We start from the raw sequence: 22980 nt of genomic DNA on the forward strand, positions 1-22980 counted from the left end.
CTATGCCAGATGGAAAATAAGTCCAGGACCAGTCTATCGGCTCAGGGTGTCTGACCCTCCACGGGAGGAGCTGCACGTTCGATGGCCACAGGCAGGAACGACCTCCCGTGCCACCAAGTGTTGTATCACAGGAGAATGTGGCCGAAGTCCAACAGTGAAAAGTTCAATATCCAGTCTGCAAACACGTTCCTCGATCGTAATATACCCCGGATTGCACCATCCGTTGTTAGCCAGAACAGTAAGCACCCAACTCCTTTACGCTTACCGCTCTCAGTGCACTTCCGGTCAGCTGGAACGGTATTACCCACCGAATTCCTCTTCTCCTAAAGTCTCTGTTGTCTTGACCCAGTCCTCTTTCCTCAGCTTTGTGATCACCCCCTCTGTATGTTTTCCTCCAGATTTCAGCAGGGGTGTCCACCGCTCTGTTCACTAAGCCAGCCGGTATTTGCTGGTCCATAGAATACACAATGCGACCTTGCTTCTGTCCCGCGTGTCAGGGTGTAACCATTTCCAGCGCTAAAGGAAACCCAAATAAAACTCTCTGTACCAGCATGTTAGAGAGGGTGCAGCTTCGACGTGTACCGTGAGAAAAAAAATACAAAAAACAACGTAAATTAAAAAGTAAGAAGAAGAAAGTAAGAATAGATCGGAACAGCTGTACCAGGCTGCATGCACGACTGGTGCATGCGCACTTTATATCCCTTCTGAGGGCTGTTGTGAATCTTCCCTGATTCACAGTGCAATTCCCTCACCCATTTCATCTCCTTCTGTATCTTTTCTGAAACATCAAAACATTGATATGATGTCTTGATATACGAAGAACCCACTCCTGGAATATGAAGAATCCATTCCTGTCCCTCTCTCAACCAAGCCTTTGTTCTGTGCTCCAAGTTCATCATCTTTACCCTATGTACTCATGGCATTAAAATACACACATTTCAATCCATCCATCTCATTATGTCCACTACTTTGCTCTTGCCTGTTCTTACTGGTCATGACATCCACCTTCTCCTCAATCCCTCCACTTTTTGACCTAGTGCATTGGCTCCCAACTCGCCCCACCTCCACCCCGCTTGCGCGCCACACACACGCACACACGTACACACTCACTCACACGATGTTGGAGGAACTCAGCAAATCAGTCAGGGGAGGGGTATAAATAGTCTATGTTTTGGGCTCACCCTTCCATAGACGCTGCCTGACTTGATGAGTTCCTCTAGCACTTTGTATGTGTTATTCAGGATTTCTAGCATCTGCAGAATCACTTGTGTTTATCGTACACTGGAAAGTAGCCTGCTAATGTTCCAATCACATTCATCAACCATATAGCATAATGATCGACTGACCACTTTCCTAAAAACAGGAACAGAAGGAAGAGTAGGGCATGCGACTCTTTGAACCTGCTCCACTGTTCAATAAGATCATGATCTTTGGCCTCAATTTTAAATCCACCCAATCCCTATAAGCCTTAGCTCCACAGAAGCACAAAAATCTCTATCAGCCATGAACGTACTCAATAATTTAGAATCCATCACCCTCTGGGCATCAGCCCTAACACATTATTCTCAGTTCAACGTGCCTATTATGCCTAATGTGGCATCTTATCAAATGCCTTTTGGAAATCTAAATACATGATATATACTGACTACACTTCATCTATAATGTTGGCTGGCTACATCTTCTGAGAATTGTGATACATTTGTTAAACATCATTTCCCTATGTGTTGACAGTGCCTAATTACATTACATTTTGCTGATTGCTTTATTTTCACTCCTTAATAATAGATTCCTGCATTTCCCCAACGACTGAAGTCAAACTAACTGCCATGGAATTCCGTGTGTTCTCCCACCTTCCTTTCATGAGCAGTAATGTTACATAATCTACACACAAGAAATTATGCAGATGCTGGAAACCTTCAGCGACAAATACAAAATGCTGAAGGAACTCAGTAAGTGAGGCAATATCTGTGAAGGAGAATAAACAGTCAATATTTCAGACTGATGAAGGATCTTGGCCTGAAATGCCTACTACTTATTCCCCTCCACAGATGCTGCTTTGCGGATTTCCTCCAATATTTTGTGTATGTCCCATATGCTGTTTCCATTAACTCAGAACATTACAAAAACTAGGAATTTTGGAAAGTTGACAACAGTTTCACTCACTACCTCAGCAGTCACCTCTTTCAGAGTCCTTAAGATATATGCGTTTGGGTCCAGGGTCTGTCAGACCTGTTCCCATTAATTTGCCTGGTACTTTTTGGTCTAATTAATTCATTGTGTTAATTTTCACTCTCTTTCGTCTGTTAGTCACCTGCTATTTTTGTTTCATTTTCAGTGTCATGTACTGGCAGATACAAAATACTCTTCTTCGGGTGCTAAACAAGCCAGGAGGGTTATTTCCAGAAAGGCTGCAGCTGACCCCCAACACAAGTTGGCTACACCCAGTCCTCTACTACCAATCAGTCTTTTTAGGAAAAAAGATATGTGCAGTACACACTCTTAAATATTAATTAAAACAAACAACTTTGGCAATTTATGTTAATCAGAGCAAGTAACAGGTAACTTCATGAATCATTCAGTGTCCACAGATTATATTTTCACTTTGCTGCTGCGTTATTTAACACTGTTAAATAAGAAACTGTTTTGCAGTTCCAGCACAGCACCCAGGAAACTACTCTCAAGGGAGAGCCAGAAGGTTTAAAACTCTGCACCATTTGCGTAAACAATAGCAGACTCCCGAGTTAAAGTTAACTTTATTTTGGCCTTCTTCCCTTTTCACGGAATCACATACAATTAACAGCACTGAAACAGACTATGGTAGGGACATAAAGCGGAGAAACAGGCCCTTCAGCCCGACTCATCCATGCCGAGCAAGATGTTCATCTGAGCTAGTTCCCATATCCCCACATTTAGCCTATATCTCTCCATTCCCAGATACATACCTGTCCTAATACCTTTTAAATGTTGTTACTGCACCTACCTCAACCACTTCCACTGGCAGCTTGTTCCATACATGTGTGAAAAAAATAGCTCCTGAGGTTCCTATTAAATCTCTCTTCGCTCAACTTAACCTCTACCTTGGGAAAAAGATGATGTGCAGTCTACCTATCTATCATTATTTTGTACATCTCTATAATTTCACCCCTCATTCTCCTACATTCCAAACCAAAATGTCTTAGCCTGACCAAATGCGGCTTTCGCCAAATCCCTTGAATACAGGGAATTCCTTGTAGATCTTTTCTACACTCTATCGAGATTAGTGACAGATTTCCTACAGCAGGGAAACCAAAGCTGAATACAATACTCCAAGCAAGGCTTCACCAATGTCTTGTCCAACTGCAACATAACATCCTGTCCTCCATGTACAATGCCCTCCTGACTGTTGAAAGCCAGTGTGCCAAACACTAACTCTACTAATCAGATGTTGCAGAACCTGGTTCAATATCAATGTTTGCCACACCCCCTCCTGAGCCAAGTTCCCATCTCCCAATTTACCCTGGTTTCTTTAAAATGACCAGGATCCTGTCTTCCCATTCTCCTCTTAAGTTTCTCTGTTCACTGGAAAATGTATTATAATATTCTGTAACATCTAAAAAAGTGAGTTAAAATTGTGTTGTTATTAATTGGATTTGCATCCAACAGTCTTCAAAATCTTCATGCTACTAAAATCCCAAGTGTGCTGGACTCAGTGTTAAAAATATTTGACCACTTGATCCATGTCAGGATTTATGTTTCGTTCAAGCCTCCTTCCAACCATTTTATCTAAACACTTCCATGTGTCCTGATACATCCATATCTAAACTCTCCTTAAAAATAATCAATGCTACTTGACTCAGCTGCTCCTTAAAGTAATAGCTTTGATATTCGAACCATTCTGTGTGGAAAAGAGTTCTGCCTGAATTAAATGAATCTTAAGGTAGCAAATCATGACGTATACATCCTTTAAAAATAAATTTACTTTCACACACACACACATATGTGTGTGTGTGAATCTACTGTTGGACTTCCCCAAGTGCAAACATTTCTTGCTTCATCCTATAAATCTCTTCAATAATTTTATAGTTTACTTTTATATTATTCTTTAATCTTCCTCAGAGCTACACCCAATCTATTTAATTCAGTTCAATCTGGACATCATCTTCATTCTGTGGTAAAGTGGTAGCTGAGTGATGGTTTTTGAAAAAAGATCAAAAGCAAGAGCCAATTCTGATATTGTGTTTTTTTTCTACTGGCTCTCCAGGACACATCAACACAGTCAATTAGATCAGGAAGAGTATAAATCAATAAATCAACATCAGTAAGTTATGACAAGTTTGAGGCATTCAAGTTCACCCACTAGTTCAAACTCACCCCCACCCAACCCATGACCTTTGCCACCTGCAGACACATGGGAGCATCACAGGCAGGTTCTCTTCCAAGTCATATACTATCCAGACTTGGAAATATATTGCTGATTCCTTCATTGCTGCTGGGTCTGAACTTAGGAAAATACTGCCCAACAGTACTTTGAGAGCACCTTCCAACTGAACTGCAACAATTCAAAGAAATGGCTCACCACTACCTTTTCAAGGACAATTATAGATGGGCAAAAGATACTAGCCAGCAAAGCCTGGATCTCAGAAAATAAACACAGCAAATTGACTGATAGGATTTGATCTCACGTTGCCTGCATGGATGCTGTGTATAGCAGTTAGAAAGGGAATTGCTAATAGAAACTTCTGTTCATACATCTTTACAGTTCACGAGATTAAATTGGTTAATTAACATCTACATATATCCAGTCAGTTAACAACAGGGCAACAGCACCTCCACACATTATTTTGCTTTTGAAAGGATGGATGAATACTAAAAGGTGTGCAAGCAGTGGAGAAAAGGGATGCAAAAGGCAGATGGGAAATCTAAACTGTGTTACAGACAAATTATTCTCTCACACAAACCTCTCACTAGAAAGATAATGCAAAAACTTTGAGGCTTCTGAAGTTGAATGGCTAATTTCTTTTGGGCAAGGTTCAGCCTTAACTACTAGAAGTGCAGAATTGGTCAGGAACTAAAATTAATTTACAAATGCAAGGATTTTTAACCTAACCCAATTATTTGGAAATATTTGTGAAAGCTGCTTACGTAATAATATGCACTAATGATACTGCTACAACTAGTTTTTTTAATGTAATTGAGCATGCGTGTACATGTGCATATGACAATAATCAATTTTGACTTTGACACAATGAAGAAACATCTTAAATTTACACCCTCCCCATTTTTTCTGCTTACATCAATGCAGAACAGTTTCAGGTGGGATGCAAAACTAAAATTCAACAAGGGAGCAATTTGGGTTAACCGCTCTACAGATTCCAAGTTTTGCACCCACTCATTACAAATAAACTCCCTCAAAATGGTACATGTAACTTGAAAACTCAAACTGAACAACCATATTTAGCCATTATAACAGAAGTAGTCAGTGTTGGAAATACTCGCAGGTCAGACAGCATCCAGAGGGAGACACAATAACTGTTTCAGGTTGATGACTTTTCCTCAGGTTTGTAGCATCTGCAGTTATTTTTAAAAGGTTTTTCTGATGATGACCTAGTAGCTGTATAAGGTTCGTGCTAGTTAAAAGGCTGGCTGCCCGTAACCTATTACTTACTGTAATCAATTTTTATATTAAAATTAGCATTTAAAAAAAGGAATTTACCAGACTACTCTCACCACTGACAATTATGAATGTCTAGGAGCCATTTACAGTTTAAATGTTGAAAATTCCAATCGTAAATATCCTGAGTTTAGTAGCCATAAAGGAATTTCTGTGTCATATTAGACACGGGGAATCAAATGAATAGCTTGTCCATGTTTTGAGCAGGGAACATTTCTTTTTTTTTAATCTCCACTTGAAAGAAATCATTAAGAGAATGCACTAGGTCATAAATCAATGCCCACCTGCAAGAGTTCAAATGGATGGAGTTGCCCTATTGACTTACAGCCATTATCGAAAGTCCAACCAGACACTTCAATATACAACAGAATTCCATGAACTACTGGAGTTAACCTTACTTAGGGGAAAATTCAAAACTGAAAGAATTTGTGCATTTCATTTCAATCCAGATGTACTTACAAAGTCAAAAGCCAGTAACTTTCTATTTTTTAAAAAAGCATGTAAAAAATGAAATGTATTTATGTATCTTTGCAGTGCTTGCCTACATGTATCTTTATATCAAACAAGATTTATTACTTTGATAAATTCCCTCTGTTGACACGCTCATGCAAGGCCAACACTTTCATTTTCGAAAAGTGATGCCCTGTACAGGAATAAATAAATAAAAGAAGCTTTGCAGCTTCAGCAACCCAGGTTCAATCCTGATCTCTTGCACTCCCTGTGTAGAATTTACATCTTCTCACTGTGATCCCTCAGGTTTCCCGTAGATGTTCCAGTTCCCTCCCACCCCCACCGGCTCTCCTTTGTCTATCCTGCTTGTTATTTCTTCAAAGAATTCCAACAGATCTGTCGGGTAAGATCTGCAATTGTTATATCCGTGCTGTAATTGTTATATGGTTATATGGTTAAGATTTTCCCTTAATGAAACTATGTTGACTTTGGCTATTTTATCATGTGCCTCCAAGTACCCCAAAACCACATTCTTAACAATTGACTCCAACATCTTCCCAACCCCTGAGGACAGACTAACTAGCCTATAATTTCCTTTCTTTTGCCTCTCTCTTCTTGAAGGGTGCAGTGACATTTGCAATTTTCCTGTACGCTGGAACCATTCCAGAATCTAGTGATTCTTGAAAGATCATTACTAATGATTCTGCAATTTCTTCAGCCACATCTTTCAGAACCCTGGGAAGTAGACCATCTGATTCAGGTGATTTATCTACCTTCAGACCTTTCAGTTTCCCCAGAACTTTCCCCATAGTAATGGCAACTTCACTCACTTCTGCCGCTGACATTCTCAAACTTCTAGCTTTCTGTCTTCCACAATGAAGGCTGATGCAAGCTACTTATTCAGTTTGTCCGAGTAAGTAACATGTCTGAACGACTGGTGTCCTATTGCATTCACCTCAATAATAAGCAAATGCTTTGAGAGGCTGGTCAAGGACTACATCTGCAGCTTGCTGCCAACCACACTGGACCCCCTACAATTCTCCTACCGACACAACCGATCAACAGATGACGCAATAGCCACAGCTCTACACACCGTCCTTATTCATCTGGAGAAGAGGGATGCTTATGTGAGAATGCTGTTCTTGGACTACAGTTCAGCATTCAACACCATAATTCCATCCAGGCTCAACAAGAAGCTCAGAGACCCCAGCCTTCACCCTGCCTTGTGTAGCTGGATCCTTGACTTCCTGCCAGATCACTGGCAGGTGGTAAGAGTGGGTTCCCTCACCTCTGCCTCATTGACCCTCAACACAGGTGCCCCTCAGGGCTGTGTCCTAAGCCCCCTCCTTTAGTCTCTGTAGACCCGTGACTGTGTTGCCACCCACAACTCCAATCTGCTAATTAAATCTGCTGACAATACTACATCGATTGGCACAATCTCAAATAATAACGAGGTAGCCTACAAAGAGGAAGTCATCACCCTGACACAGTGTTGTCAAGAAAACAACCTCTCCCTCAATGTCGCAATAACAAACGAGCTGGTTGTGAACTACAGGAGAAATGGAGATAGGCTAACCGCTATTGACATCAATGGATATGGGGTTGGGGGGGGTGCACAGCTTTAAGTTCCTTGGCATAAACATCAACAAGGATCTCACGTGGTCTGTACATATCAGATGTGTGGTGTAAAGGGCACAACAGCGCTTCTTTTACCTCAGACGGTCAAAGAAGTTTGGTATGGGCCCCCAAATTGAGAGCATCCTGACTGGTTACATCACTGCCTGGTATGGGTATGGGAAAAGTACTTCCCTCAATTGCAGAACTTTGTAGAGAGTGGTTCGGACAGCCCTGCGCATCTGAAGATGTGAACTTCCCACTATTCAGGACACTTACAAAGACAGGTGCATAAAAAGGGCCTGAAGGATCACTCGGGACCCATGTCACCCCAACCACAATCTATTCCAGCTGCTACCATCCAGGAAACGGTACCGCAGCATAAAAGCCAGGACCAACAGGCTCTGGGACAGCCTCTTCCACCAGGCCATCGGACTGCTTAATTCATGCTGATGCAACTGTATTTCTATGTCATATTGACTAACTCTGTTGTAGATAATATTTATTATAAATTACTATAAATTGCACATTGCACATTTAGAGAGACATAACGTAAAGATTTTTAGTCCTCATGTATATGAAGGATGTAAGTAATAAAGTCGATTCAATTTAATTCTGCCATTTCTTTGCCCCCCACTACTATCTCTCCAGCATCATTTTCCAGCGGTCCCATATCTACTCTTGTCTCTCTTTTACTCTTTATACAGTATATCGAAATAAACTTTTGGTATCTTCTTTAATATTTAGCTTACCTTCATATTTCACCCTTTCTTTCCTAATGACTTTTTTAGTTGTATTCTGATGGTTTTTAAAAGTTTTCCAATTCTCTAACTTCCCACTAATTTTTACTCTACTATATGTCCTCTCATTGGCTCTGACTTCTCTTGTTAGCCATAGTTCCCAAATTGATACTGAAATCATCCATGACTATTGTAACATTGCCCCTTTGACATGCATTTTCTACCTTTCTTTGTAACTTGAAGCTTACACCTTTGGGGGTCTGTATATAACTTCCATCAAGGCCTTTTTACCTTTGCAGTTTCTTAGCTCTACCCAAAATGACTCTACACCTTCTGATCCTATGTCACCTCTTTCTAAGGATGTGATTTCATTTTTTACCAACAGAGCCACGTCACCCTCTGCCTATCTTTCGATACACTGTGTATCCTTGGATGTTAAGCTCCCAGCTATAATCTTCTTTCAGCCACGATTCAGTGATGCTTACAACATCAAACAATTGATTGTAAAGCAAACAAAACTAATTTACTTGGAGCATGTTTTAAGAGGTGACAGAAACAGAATTCATCAGAGTAATTGTACCAAATCTCTCAATAAATTCAGAGTCAGAATCAGGTTTATTATCACTGGCATGTGTCGTGAAATTTGTTAACTTAGCAGCAGCAGGTACAATGAAATACATGATAATATAAAAAGAAAAAAATAAATAAATCAATTACAGTAAGTATATATATATATATGTATACTGAATAGATTAAAAATAGTGCAAAAACATAAGTAATATATATTTTTAAAAAGTGAGATCACGTTCATGGGTTCAATGTCCATTTAGGAATCAGATGGCAGAGGGGAAGAAGCTGTTCCAGAATCGCTGAGTGTGTGCCTTCAGGCTTCTGTACCTCCTTCATGCTGGTAACAATGCCCTGGGTAATGGGGGTTCTAATAATGGATTTTGCCTTTCTGAGGCACTGTTCCTTGAAGACATCTTGGATACTACGGAGGCCAGTACCCAAGATGGAGCTGACTAATTTTACAACTTTCTGTAGCTTCTCTCGGTCCTGTGCAGTAGCACCCTCCCCACCCCCCCACCCCCCACCAACTGCCATACCAGACAGTGATGCAGTCTGTTAGAACGCTAACGACTGAAAAACAAATGGTTACAGTATAGTTACTGACAAATTGGTGTTCCCACCTGGTCCTGACATTTAATGATAGGGTTAGATCAGACACACAAGGTTTTTATTTTATTTTATAGAGATGATATAGGCTTCTATGGTGAGACATGCAGTAAGTGCCCATCAGTAATTGTCCTTGAAAAAGTGGTGCTGAGCTGCTTTCTTGAACCATTCCAGTCTATCTGATAAAGTTCCTCCCAAGGGAGATAAAGACTTTAAACCTAATGACAATAATGAGATGGCAGTGTATTTCCAAATAGGAATGCAGTGTAACTTGGAGTGAACTTGAATGTGGTGAAGTTTCTATTTATCTGACAGTTTAGAATCTGTTGCTGAAACTTCTTTTAGAAATCCCTCCCTAATTCTCTACCTTTGAGACGCTCTTTAACACCAAGAATTTGCTCATCCGTTGTAATACCTCTTTACATGGCAGTGTCAAATTTTAGCCGATAATTGCTCTTGTTCAGCCCCTCAGGAGACCCTCCTAGACTGAAGGAGCAATACAAATATTGGTTGTTGTTGACTGCTACATACAGTTGTACATTAGTTACTTTAAAGAGACCAGTCAGCACTGAACCAGATGGTAATAAGAGAAAGCGGGAAGCAGTTTGGGATCTATCCAGGCAGGTGTGGTTGAACCTCCAACGTATGAAACTCCTTCATCATCACCCAGTTTTATTCCCCCGTGGATTGTGTAATGCAGCCTCTCACCATCTTCAATCAATGTCACTTCAGTGTTATTTTTAACCCTCATTAACACTACTTTCATCTTATTAAGACCAAAGCATAGACTTCAAAAAACCACAGATGGCCAGGAGATCACAAAGATTTAATCCTGAGGGAGAGAGTGGAGGTAGGTTGGGGCCTTCAGTCCGCTCAGTTTGGCAAGCTAAATGACAATGGATTGCAAATCGCTTTCAATTTATCTTGAGCAGCTTCAAGTTCCTGGGTGTCAAGATCTCTAACCTGGTCCCAACATATCAATGTAGTTATAAGGAAGGCATGACAGCAGCCATACTTTATTAGGAGTTTGAAGAGATTTGGTATGTCAACAAATACACTCAAAAACTTCTATAGATGTACCGTGGAGAGCATTCTGACAGGCTGCATCACTGTCTGGTATGGAGGGGCTACTACACAGGACCAAAAGAAGCTGCAGAAGGTTGTAAATCTAGTCAGCTCCATCTTGGGCACTAGCTTACAAAGTACCCAGGACATCTTTAGGAAGCGGTGTCTCAGAAAGGCGGTGTCCATTATTAAAGACCTCCAGCATGCAGGGCATGCACTTTTCTCACTGTTACCATCAGGTAGAAGATACAGAAGCCTGAAGGCACACACTCAGCGACTCAGGAACAGCTTCTTCCCCTCTGCCATCTGATTTGAGGAAAAACTTTTTCACACAGAGGGTTGTGGATCTGTGGAATGCTCTGTCTAAGAAGGCAGTGGAGGCCAGTTCTCTGGATTCTTTCAAGAAAGAGTTAGATAGAGCTCTTAAAGATAGCGGAGTCAAGGGATATGGGGAGAAGGCAGGAACAGGGTACTGATTGTGGATGATCAGCCATGATCACAGTGAATGGCGGTGCTGGCTCAAAGGGCCGAATGGCCTACTCCTGCACCTATTGTCTATTGATTCCTAAATGGACTTTGAAGCTTTGGACACTACTTCACTTTTTTAATATACAGTATTTCTGTTTTTGCACATTTTTTTATAATCTATTCAATATATGTAATCAATTTACTTGTTTATTTATTATTATGTTTTATTTTATTTATTATTATTTTTTGTTTCTCTCTCTGCTAGATTATGTATTGCATTGAACTGCTGCTGCTACGTTAACAAATTTCACATCACATGCTGGTGACAATAAACCTGATTCTGATTCTATTTTGTTTATTTCAGTTTAGTTTTGCGAATGAAAGACTGGATAAGCCTCTCACCCAAATCCATGCTCTTGGAGCCACTCATTTTTCCTGGAGACTGCCTCTTGGTAGTGAGACCAGACTGACTTTCCAAAACCCCATCCAGAGGTCTCTGCTGCTGCAGTCGGGAAGTGGAATTGAGCTCTGAGCTGTGGAAAGGGTGAGAAAAAACTCAGTCAGAATTAAACAACATATACATTTAAATAATCAACTTCTGTAAGAGAGCACTCAGCAGATTAGTGCATTGAGCCAGGTCTACACATACAACATGGACCAGTGCACAAGACCCCTGCTGCCAGAATTGCCTTGTTAGTGGTAGCTCAACCCTTGGGTAGAAGGTTGGTTATTCAACTTCCACTCTGAAGACTTGAGAACAAACAACAAACCAGGGAGAGAAAAGAAATGTTTGGCAAGTGTGCTATGATCTATAGTAACTACTCCAAACGGTAGCCAGTGACATGGCAGGGCAATAATCTGAAAGGTTTCTGTCAAAGCTATATTATATCTACAAAGAAGACCAAATGACAAAAATTATTAACACACCCGTTCTACCAACCGAGAATCAAGGATGAACTGTATTCACCATATACATCTATGTGTATTAGCAATTTGCTGCTGTGTCTTGGCATGACACGCAACACAAACAACATTCAACAATCATTACGAGTAAAGAATGATATAAAAGTAAGTATGGAAACGGGATAAAATGTGCATAACTACATAAATACCGGCATGTATTTACAGTGTAAACAGCATTATAAAGAATGGTTTAAGTGTTTAGAATGCAGTGCAATGACTGAGAAAATAGACAGAGGGGTGAGGGGGGCTAACTAGAATAATTGATCAGATGAACCGTCTGGGGGAAGAAACTTTTAAGATGGCGGGAAGTTTTTAGTTTTAATAGCCCTATAGCACTTTCCAGAAGGATGCTTTGGAAAAGGTAGCTTGCAAGGTAGATAGAGTCAGTAATTTTCCTGCATGCTTCTTTTTCCAGGGCACATATGAGTCCTGCAAAGATGGTAGACTACAGCCAACAACCTTTCCTGCTGTAGTTTTCATATATTGTGGAGAATGCTGCACCTGGTTTGGTGTGAGAATGCTCTCCATGATGGCTGTGTAGAATTGAAGACCAGACAGTAATGGTTGATTTGAGAATGCTCCCTTTGATGACAGTGTATAATTCATAATATCCCAGAAACGCTACTGGTCACACAGAAACATAACTGGTTACTGGCTAAATTTTATGTGCTCTAGCTCATAACAAGGAAGGACACGTAATAGGAACAGTCATGTTCTACTCCCTCACTGTTAATCAATTAAATGAGTAAATGTTAGTTTCAGTAGCTAATAGTCACTAATTAAATGTTTTGTTGCAAGAATTTGGGCCAAAACTTATTTTTTAATCAATGGCACTATACACTATCATTAGGTTACCCACTCTTCTGGTACCATACTGTGCATGAATTAAAAGCATTTATTATTGTAATGTTTCCTACATTATAATAGAAAATACACCTCAAAAGTATGCCATTGTTTTTAATACACCTTGGAGATGTTTTGAGGTCATGAAAAGTGCATTAACACAAGCCATTCTTTTAGTATGAAGAACTAAGTTAACACCATTCAAGAATTAACCAGCATTTCCAGCATCTTTTAGCTATACACAATGTCTAGTAAGGGCAAATTTTTAGTTACAAACCTCTTATCTTCATGTACCAACCGCATCTTGTGCACACCCATGGCTTCCTCTTCATCTGAATGTGGTGGAATAGGAGGTGGAACTTCAACTTCTCCCTCATCATAAGCTGTCAATGTTAACAAACAGGACTGTAAAGTGATACCTTAAAAACAATGATCTCACAACAATTTTCCCAAAGGAATTTTAACTCTAGCAGTTCTGATACAATGGACACTTTCACCAGGAGACGCCAGATTACACTTGTTGAGGTTCTGGACAGTCAGTGCAAGTACAGATTCTACCACGCTGTCTAGTATCCCAGGAGAACACTAATTTTGACATTCTCCTTTACCGAAATATTACTGTGGATTGCTACAGGGACAGCACATTGTCTTTCCGGAGCACAGTGTGAGCAATTTTGGGCACCGTATCTCAGGAAGATGTGCAGGTCCTGGAGTGTGTCCAGAGGAAGTTCACAAGAATGATCCCAGGAATGAAAGGCTTAAGAATATAAAGAGCATTTGAAGTCTCTGGGCCTGTACTTGATGGAGTTCAGGAGGATAAGGGAAAAGGAAACTTACTAAAACCTACTGGACACAGAAAGGCCTTGAGAGAGCAGACATGATGTCTCCATTTAGTAGGGGAGTCCAGGATCTGAGGGCACCGCCTCAGATAAAGGGACTTCCATTTAAAACTGAGATAAGGAGGAATTTCTTCAGCCATAGGTGGTGTATCTGTGGAATTTGCTGCTGTAGAGGCTGTCAGTGTGTACTTAAGTGGGGGGAGGTTAAGGGTTACAGAAAGAAGACACGAGGATGGGGTTGAAAAAGGCAAGGCGTGACTGAATGGCAGAACTGTCTCAATGTGCCAAATGACCTAATTCAGTTCCTACTGTATATCTGGTCTAACATCAATGCTGAATCCAGCATCGGCAGAGATTAATAACAACATGGCCAACCTGAGAATAAACACAAACATTATTGAGGAGAATGTAGGCATCCCCTTAAATCTGGCTTCCGCTACAATTCGAGTAACAGCATTAAGTGCAGATTTTATATTACAATTTACAATAAAGATGTTGCCATAAACTTGGTATGCAAATGTGTTTTGGAAGAGTTCTCCATCAAAGATTGTCAGCATAAAAGCTGAAACCAGATATCAAAAGAGTAACCAATTGATCAGGAAGCTTGCAGAGTAATTAGAGCAGACATCAGGCCAGCAGAGGATGCATGTGTGAGAGGAGCACAGGTGCAAGCAATACCACATCTTGGGATGAATGAAAAGGAGGAGCCTAACAGTCTCAAAAAATCCACTTTTGGTGCTCGGACTTGTTACTTCTTTCAATTTCCCATTATGTACGTCACAGCCATCCTCTTAATGAATAGTGCTCTGGATGCAGGGTGATGAGGAGGATACATGGGGTAGAAAGTAGCACAAGATGTAAGGGAAACAGATGTAAAACGATATGTAGTCTTAGTATGACACTTAAGAGTACAGCAAGCAGTTTTGGGCACTGTGCCATGGGAAGAATTTGCAGGCCTTGGAGGGAGTACAGTGTAAGTTTACCAGCATGATATATGGATTCACAAGGCTTATGTTACAAGAGGAGGATCTGAAAGCTAAGGTTGCATTTCTTGCAACTAAGGTTAATGGGCAACTTGATCAAATTTTCAATATAGCACTGAATGGGAAGTCTCGGACTCAGGGTCATAGGCAGGACTTTCACGGCAAAGACAGGAAATATTTTGCATGCAAAAGGTTTATTACCACTGACATACAATGTGTGTGTGTCTGTGTGTGTGTGTGTGTATATGTGTATGTATGCACGCACGTGTGCACACACACACACTCACACACATATATATATATATATATATATAGACACACACACACACACACACACACACACACACAGTGGCATGCAAAAGTTTGGGCACCCCTGGTCAAAATTTCTGTTACTGTGAATAGCTAAGCGAGTAAAAGGTGACCCGATTTCCAAAAGGCATAAAGTTAAAGATGACACATTTCTTTAATATTTTAAGCAAGGTTACTTTTTTATTTGCATCTTTTACAGTTTCGAAATAACAAAAAAGGAAAAGGCCACAAAGCAAAAGTTTGGGCACCCTGCATGGTCAGTACTAGTAACGCCCCCTCTGGCAAGTATCACAGCTTGTAAATGCTTTTTGTAGCCAGCTAAGAGTCTTTCAATTCTTGTTTGGAGGATTTTCACCCATTTTTCCTTGCAAAAGGCTTCTAGTTCTGTGAGATTCTTGGGCCATCTTGCATGCACTGCTCTTTTGAGGTCTACCCACAGATTTTTGATGATGTTTTGGTCGGGAGACTGTGAGGGCCATGGCAAAACCTTCAGCTTGCGTCTCTTGAGGTAGTCCATTGTGGATTTTGAGGTGTGTTTAGGATCACTATCCTGTTGTAAAAGCCATCCTCTTTTCATTGTCAGCTTTTTTACAGATGGTGTGATGTTTGCTTCCAGAATTTGCTGGTATTTAATTGACTTCATTTTTCCCTCTACCAGTGAACTGTTCTCTGTGCCACTGGCTGCAACACAAGCCCAAAGCATGATCAATCCACCCCCCCCCCCCACCTCCGTGCTTAACAGTGGGAGAGGTGTTCTTTTCATGAAATTCTGCACCCTTTTATCTCCAAACATACCTTTGTTCATTGTGGCTAAAAAATTCTATTCAAAAAGTTCAAAGGAAAATTTAAACAAGCCTGATGCATTTTGGAAACAAGTCCTGTGGACTGATGAAGTTAAAATAGAACTTTTTGGCCGCAATGAGCAAAGATATGTTTGGAGAAAAAAGGGTGCAGAATTTCATGAAAAGAACACCACTCCAACTATTAAGCATGGGGGTGGATCAATCATGCTTTGGGCTTGTGTTGCAGCCAGTAGCACAGGGAACATTTCACTGGTAGAAGGAAGAATTAATTCAATTAAACATCAGCAAATTCTGGAAGCAAACATCACACCATCCATAAAAAAGCCGAAGATGAAAAGAGGATGGCTTCTACAACAGGTTAATGATCCTAAACACACCTCAAAATCCACAATGGACTACCTCAAGAGGTGCAAGCTGAAGGTTTTGCCATGGCCCTCACAGTTCCCTGATCTAAACATCATCAAAAATCTGTGGATAGACCTCAAAAGAGTAGTGCATGCAAGATGGCCCAAGAATCTCACAGAACTAGAAGCCTTTTGCAAGGAAAAATGGGTGAAAATCCCCCAAACAAGAATTGAAAGACTCTTAGCTGGCTACAAAAAGCATTTTCAAGCTGTGATACTTGCCAAAGGGGGTGTTACTAAGTACTGAACATGCAGGATGCCCAAACATTTGCTTCAGGCCCTTTTCCTTTTTTGTTATTTTGAAACTGTAAAAGATGGAAATAAAAAAGTAATCTTGCTTAAAATATTAAAGAAACTTGTCATCTTTAACTTTATGCCTTTTGGAAATCAGGTCATCTTTTACTCACTTGGCTATTCAAAGTAACAGAAATTTTGACCAGATAATATATATAATATATAATATATGATTATATATATATATAATATATAATCATTATGGTAAATAGAGAGAAAAGTAACCAGACATTGTTCATGGATTGGCTCATTGTCTCTTGGGAAATCTGATGGCAGCAGGCCCTTAATGATGGGTGCAACCATGCACAAACGAACATATACAGAGTTAGGCAATACATCTACCATGATCTCAATGAGCAACAGAACAGGCTCCACGAGTTTAATGGCCTTCTAATGCAATGAAATAACGCTGGTTAGGCTAATAATGAGTTGCCTTGTAGCAATGCTGTCTCTTTTAATGATCTGTTAAAAGTGAAGCAGCACAGGTTCATTCTGCTTCAAAAGTTTTCTAGCTTCACTTCCTTTCATCCCCTTCAAAAAGCACAGAGAAGCCATGAAAGAGGTAAAAGCAACATGACCCATCAAGCTTACCCTATTCTGCATGTTTGCACAATCCATCCAACTCAAGTCCTCCCCAGCGTTCTAGGCTCACGAACAGTTCCTGGTAAAAATTTCCCTTTCTTCTTCCAGAGTCCAGACACATATCTAACCTGCAAGTTACATCATTTATGCTCCTCTGGCTACTTTGCTTAGCTGATAAGTTCTGTTCTCTTGGCAACACAGAACTGAAATTTTGATCTGGTACAGAAATCACAGAGTGATTAAAATTTATGGGTAATAATAGTTGAAAATGCTGGAAACAGCTGTTACCTGACCTGTTGAGTGTTTCCAGCATTTTCTGATTTTATATCAGATTACCAGCATCTAAACAAATTTTTAAAAATTTTCATCAAGAGTGATGTGGTCTATAAATTCGGTTAACTTGCAGCATTTACATGTTTATTAAATGTGGTACAATTCAGGCATTTACTACTGAAATTTGCTATAAGGAAGCAATGGAAAAAATTACATTCAGACACTATTCACCTTGTTATATCACACAGCTGGATCACATTTAATCACATTCTTAGACCATAAGACCATAACACCAACAACACAGGAGCAGAATTAGGCCTTTTGGCCTATCGAGTTTGCTCCATCATTCCATGATGACTGAACCCTATTCTCCTGCCTTCTCCCCATAACGTGACACCCTTACTAGTCAAGAATCTATCAACCTCTGCTTTAAATATGCCCAACGACCTAGCCTCAACAGCTGTCTGTAGCACCATCTGTATCACACTGCAATCTTGGCAATCTAATAGAAAATGATGCATCTCATTTTGGAGCACCCACCTCCTTCATCTCCAGAGCTTTTTGGGCAAGAGTGTTTCAGAATTGCCACTATTTGTGAAGCAGGGATTCCTGACCTCACCTCATTTTTTGGGTTTGTTTATTTATTTATTTACTAAGTGATACATCCCTACTGAGAGTAACAGACCCTATTGGTCCGACAAGACCACAAGACCAATTAACCTACTAAACCGCATCTCTTGGGATTGTGGGAGGGAACCGGAGCATCCGGAGGAAACCCATGCAATCATGGAGTGGATGCACAAACTCCTTACAGAGAGCAGCAGAAATGAACCTGGATTGCTGGCACTGTAATAGAATTATGCTAACCACTATGCTACCATGATTGAAGTTTTAGGTTACAGGTACATAAGTTTCAGGAAAGGATGGGGTCAGTTAAACACACAAGTTGCTCTGCCATACACCAAGATCATGGCTGATCTTCTACCTCAACACCATTTTCCTTCACTACTTGAATGATCTGCTGAAAATGAAACCGTTCAGGTTCATTTTGCTCCAGAAGTTTCCAATTCCATTCCCTTTCATTTAACTTCCCTTAATATCCAGAAACTTAAAGATGTCTGTTTTGAATAAACTCCAATGACTGAGCTTCCAAAGAATGCTGTGGTAGAGAATTCCAATGATTCATCGCTCTTTGAGTGAAATTATTTCTTCTCACATTACACAGCTTTCTGCCTGTAAACTGGTTCTGGGCTCCTTAGCCATGGGAAAACATCCTAAATGCAAGTCAAGCTCTGCAAGAACTTTGGAAATTTCAATTACATCTCCTCTAATTTCTTTTTAAAGTCTAGAGAATACAGGCCTAGTCTTCCCAATCTCTGGCAAACTAGCCATCCTTGGAACCAAGCTAGAGAATCGTCACTCTACTAGCTCTATGAGAAGCACATCCTTTCCAAATGTAGTCTCATTGAAATTCTACACAATTGGCATAAGACTTCCTTACTCCCGAATTCAAGTCCTATTGTAAGAAAGACTATGATATTCATTCACCACAGTACAAACCAGAAAAAAGGGTTTTTTTCTACCTCCTTCTAATCAAATCCTTTGATCATCTTGACCATCCAGTAGAATTGAGGTTAAATTAGTGGACTAGTTTCCACAGGCCTGGTTGAATCTCCCCTCTCAGATGATTCAGCATGCTACTCAAGTTGTGGGGTAAATAAGGATGGACCCTGATATTGACCCTGCAAACAAAATCCACAACTACTGGATGAATACTTTAAGCTTTATTATCGCCAAACAATTGATGCTAGAACGTATAATCATCACAGCGATATTTGATTCTGCGCTTCCTGCTCCCTGGAGTACAAATCGATAGTAAATATTAAAAATTTAAATTATAAATCATAAATAGAAAATAGAAAAGGGAAAGTAAGGTAGTGCAAAAAAACAGAGAGGCAGGTCCAGATATTTGGAGGGTACGGCCCAGATCCGGGTCAGGATCCGTTCAGCAGTCTTATCACAGTTGGAAAGGAGCTGTTCCCAAATCTGGTATCTAGAATAGATAAATCTCAATAAGATCAGCTCTCAACTATAAAAACTCAGTGCAACACAAGCCACTATAAACCTCCAACACCAATGCTGAAACATGTCGGCTTAGACATGGCTCTGGACTCTGGCAATAGATAGTCAGGTTCTTGTCACGACCTTAAACCTAAAAATCATGGGGTAAAACAATTTAGGTTCACAGTACCAGCTCTTACCTAATGTATCCCCCTCTCGAGGATCAGGTGGCTGAGTATGCATTTGTCTTGGACTGTTACTGCTCCGAGCATTGTGCGCCTGAATAGCACCAATCTCCGGACGATCCTGAGAACGCAATACACATTTATCAGACTTTAATCAAATTCTATTCAGGCACATAATTTTCAATAAAGCCATCTATATGACTAAATCATTTTTTATCCAATGCTACTTTTGGCAACTGATAAAATAACACAGCATGGCATAGTATCATTCTTCAAAATCGACAAAATGCCCTCAAAGACTGAGACACCTGGAGCTAACTTTGTCCAGCAGCTACCATAGTTTCCATAGCAACTTTTTAAGATCCGACTGGCAAAGCATTGGATTCAAGAGCTCCAAATAATTCCAGATATTTCTCATCAAGAACTTTATTCAATTCAATGCTGAATCATCATCTCTTATCCTATAGTCCACAAATGCTGATATTTCACAATAGCGCTCTGTATTATCATTAGTATAAACAAGGAGACAGACATGTAAAATGAAGAATGGCAATGAAATCCACTTTAATTTTAAAAATTTCATCCAGGTGCTTCCTGAAGATTTGCATACTTCCAATGGTCAAAACAATCTGAGGATCTAGATACATAATTAACTTGCGGAACTGTAAAAAGGCTGGATGGGAAAGAGATTGCCAAATGTGCTCAGGAAAATTTCTTTAATCAGTATCCAGAAGTTCCAACAATAGAGAGACTGCAATACTAGGTTTCACATGAGGGAATGAGACAGAGCAGGCGACAGAAGTTTGTGTCGGGGAGCACTTCACACCTAATGATCATAATACCATTAGTTTCAAGCTAATTATGAAAATTATAGGTCTGGTCCTTCGGTTAAGATTCTAAATTGCAGAAAGGCCAATTCTGATGGTATCAGAAAGGATCTGGCAAGTGAGGATTAGGACAGGTTGCTTTCTGACAAATGTGTACTTGCTAAGTGAAATTTTTAGAGTACAGAGTTTGTATGTTCCTGTCAGAATAAAAGGCAAGGATAACATGTTTAAGGAACCTTGATTTTGAAGAGATATTGAGGCACCGGTTAAGAAAATGAAGGAGGTACATAACAGGTATAGGCAGGTAGGAACAAATGAAGTACTTGGGGAATATAAGAAATGTAAGAGAACACTTAGGAATGAAATCAGGAGGGCTAAAAGAAGACATGAGGTTGCTCTAGCAGACAAGGTGAAAGAATTTTAAGGGCTTCTACAGATATGTTACAAGTAAAAGGATAGCAAGGAACAAAATTGGTCCTCTGGAAGAGGAGAGCAGTAATCTATGCTTGGAGCCAAAGGAGATGGGGGAGATTGTAAACAGATTTTTTTGCATCTGTATTTACCCAGGAGACGAACACAGAGTCTATAGCTGTGAGGCAATGCAGCAACAAGGTCATGAACCCTATACAGATTACAGAGGAGGTGCTTGCTGCTTGAGGCAAAAGTAAGGTGGATAAATCCCCAGGGCCTGAGAAGGTGTTCATCTGGACCCTGTGGGAGGCAAATTTCAGGGGCCCTAGCAGATAAATTTAACACATCCTTAGCCAGGGGTGAGGTGCTGGAGTAGTGGAGAATAATTAATGTTATTCAGTTGTTTAGGAAAGGCTCTAAGAATAAGTCAGGAAATTACAGATGGTGAGGCTGACGTCGGTAGTGGGAAAGTAATTGGAAGGTATTCTAAGGGACCAGCCATATATTGTATTTGGACAGACAGGACTGATTAAGGATAGTCAACATGGTTTTGTGCAAGATAGGGAGCGTCTAACCAATCTTACAGATATTTTGAAGGAAATTACCAGGAAAGTTGATGAAGGCAAGGCAGTGAATGTTGTCGAGATGGACTTTAACAAGGCCTTTGACAAGATACCACATGGGAGGTTGGTCAAGAAGGTTCAGTTGTTTGGTATTCAAGATGAGTTAGTAAATTGGATTAGACATTGGCTTCATGGGAGAAGCAAGAGAGTGGTAGTCAATGGTTGCCTCTCTGACTAGAGACCTGTGACTACAGGTATGCCACAGGGATCTGTTGTTTGTCATCTGGATGATAATGTGGTAAATGGATCAGCAAATTTGTGGATGACACCAAGACTGGGGGGTGTAGTGGACAACCAGGAAGACTATCAAAGCTTGCAATGGGATCTGCACCAGCAAGAAAAATGGCAAATGGAATTTAATGCAGAGACGTGTGAGGTGTTGCACTTCAGGAGGACCAACCAGGGTAGGTCTTACACGGTGAGCAGTAGGGCCCTGTGGAGTGTGGTAGAACAGAGAGGTACAGAATGCAGATCCATAATTCCTTGAAAATGGTGTCACGATTAGATAGGGTCATAAAGTAATCTGTAGGCACATTAGCCATAAATCAATGTACTGAGCACAGGAATTGGGATGTTATGTGGAAATTGTATAAGATGTTGGTGTGGCCTAATTTGGAGTATTGTGTGCAGTTTTGGTCACCTACCTACAGGAAAGATGTAAATAACATTGAAAGGGTGCAGAGAAAATTTACATTGTCCGGACTTGAGGACCTGAGTTACAAGGAAAGGTAGAATAGGCTAGGATTTCACTCTCTGGAACCTAGAAGATCAAGGGGAGGTTTGATAGAGGTATACAAATTTGAGGGGTACAGATGGGGTAAATGCAAGCAGGCTTTTTCTACTGAGGTTGGGTGAGATTGCGACTAGAAGTCATGGGTTAAGTGTGAAAAGTAGAATGTTTAAGGAGAACATGAGGGGGAAACTACTTCTCTCAGAGGGTGGTGAGAGTGCAGGACAAGCTGCCAGTGTAAGTGATGGATGTGAGGCCAACTTCAAAGTTTAAGAGAAATTTCAATAGGTACGTGGATGGGAGGGGTATGGAAGGCTTTGGTTTGATTGGTTGGACTAGGCAGATTAATGGTTCAGCATGGACTAGATGGGCTGAAGGGCCTGTTTCTGTATAGTAGTGTTCTATGACTCTATGACCGCCATTGGGTTACAAGATCAATGGTTTTACACAAATAATCTACTGCTGACAGCAATTGATATGAAAATAAAGGGAACACTGAGAAAGACACAGAAGGAAAAAATAAAAGGGAGGTGCCAGACAGCTATTGAAAGTGGGGTGCACACAGAAGAGGGCTAAAGTGGATGGAAGTAGGTTGGCAGAAAGGAAGAAATATGGAAAAGGAAAGGGAGAATAGGAGGAAAAACAAAGGGAGAGTGGAGAGAAAAGTATAGGGAGAGTGGAAATATA

At 40.4% G+C, this 22980-nt stretch overlaps 1 protein-coding gene across 9 annotated transcripts in view; it reads right to left on the reverse strand.

The window, feature by feature from the left end:
- Window positions 1-22980, reverse strand: part of LOC140199358 (partitioning defective 3 homolog B-like) — a 1206993-nt gene that overhangs the window by 540757 nt on the left and 643256 nt on the right. For all 9 annotated transcript variants that reach the window (XM_072261292.1, XM_072261291.1, XM_072261294.1 and 6 more), the window contains exons 13-15: window positions 19718-19823; window positions 13247-13352; window positions 11566-11696 (exon numbers count right to left, since the gene is read on the reverse strand). In XM_072261292.1, the coding sequence (XP_072117393.1) occupies window positions 11566-11696; window positions 13247-13352; window positions 19718-19823 (343 nt within the window). The remainder of the gene's footprint in view (window positions 1-11565; window positions 11697-13246; window positions 13353-19717; window positions 19824-22980) is intronic.

This window comes from Mobula birostris, chromosome 6 (assembly GCF_030028105.1).
Source record: "Mobula birostris isolate sMobBir1 chromosome 6, sMobBir1.hap1, whole genome shotgun sequence".
In the NCBI taxonomy this organism is placed as follows: Eukaryota; Metazoa; Chordata; class Chondrichthyes; order Myliobatiformes; family Myliobatidae; genus Mobula; species Mobula birostris.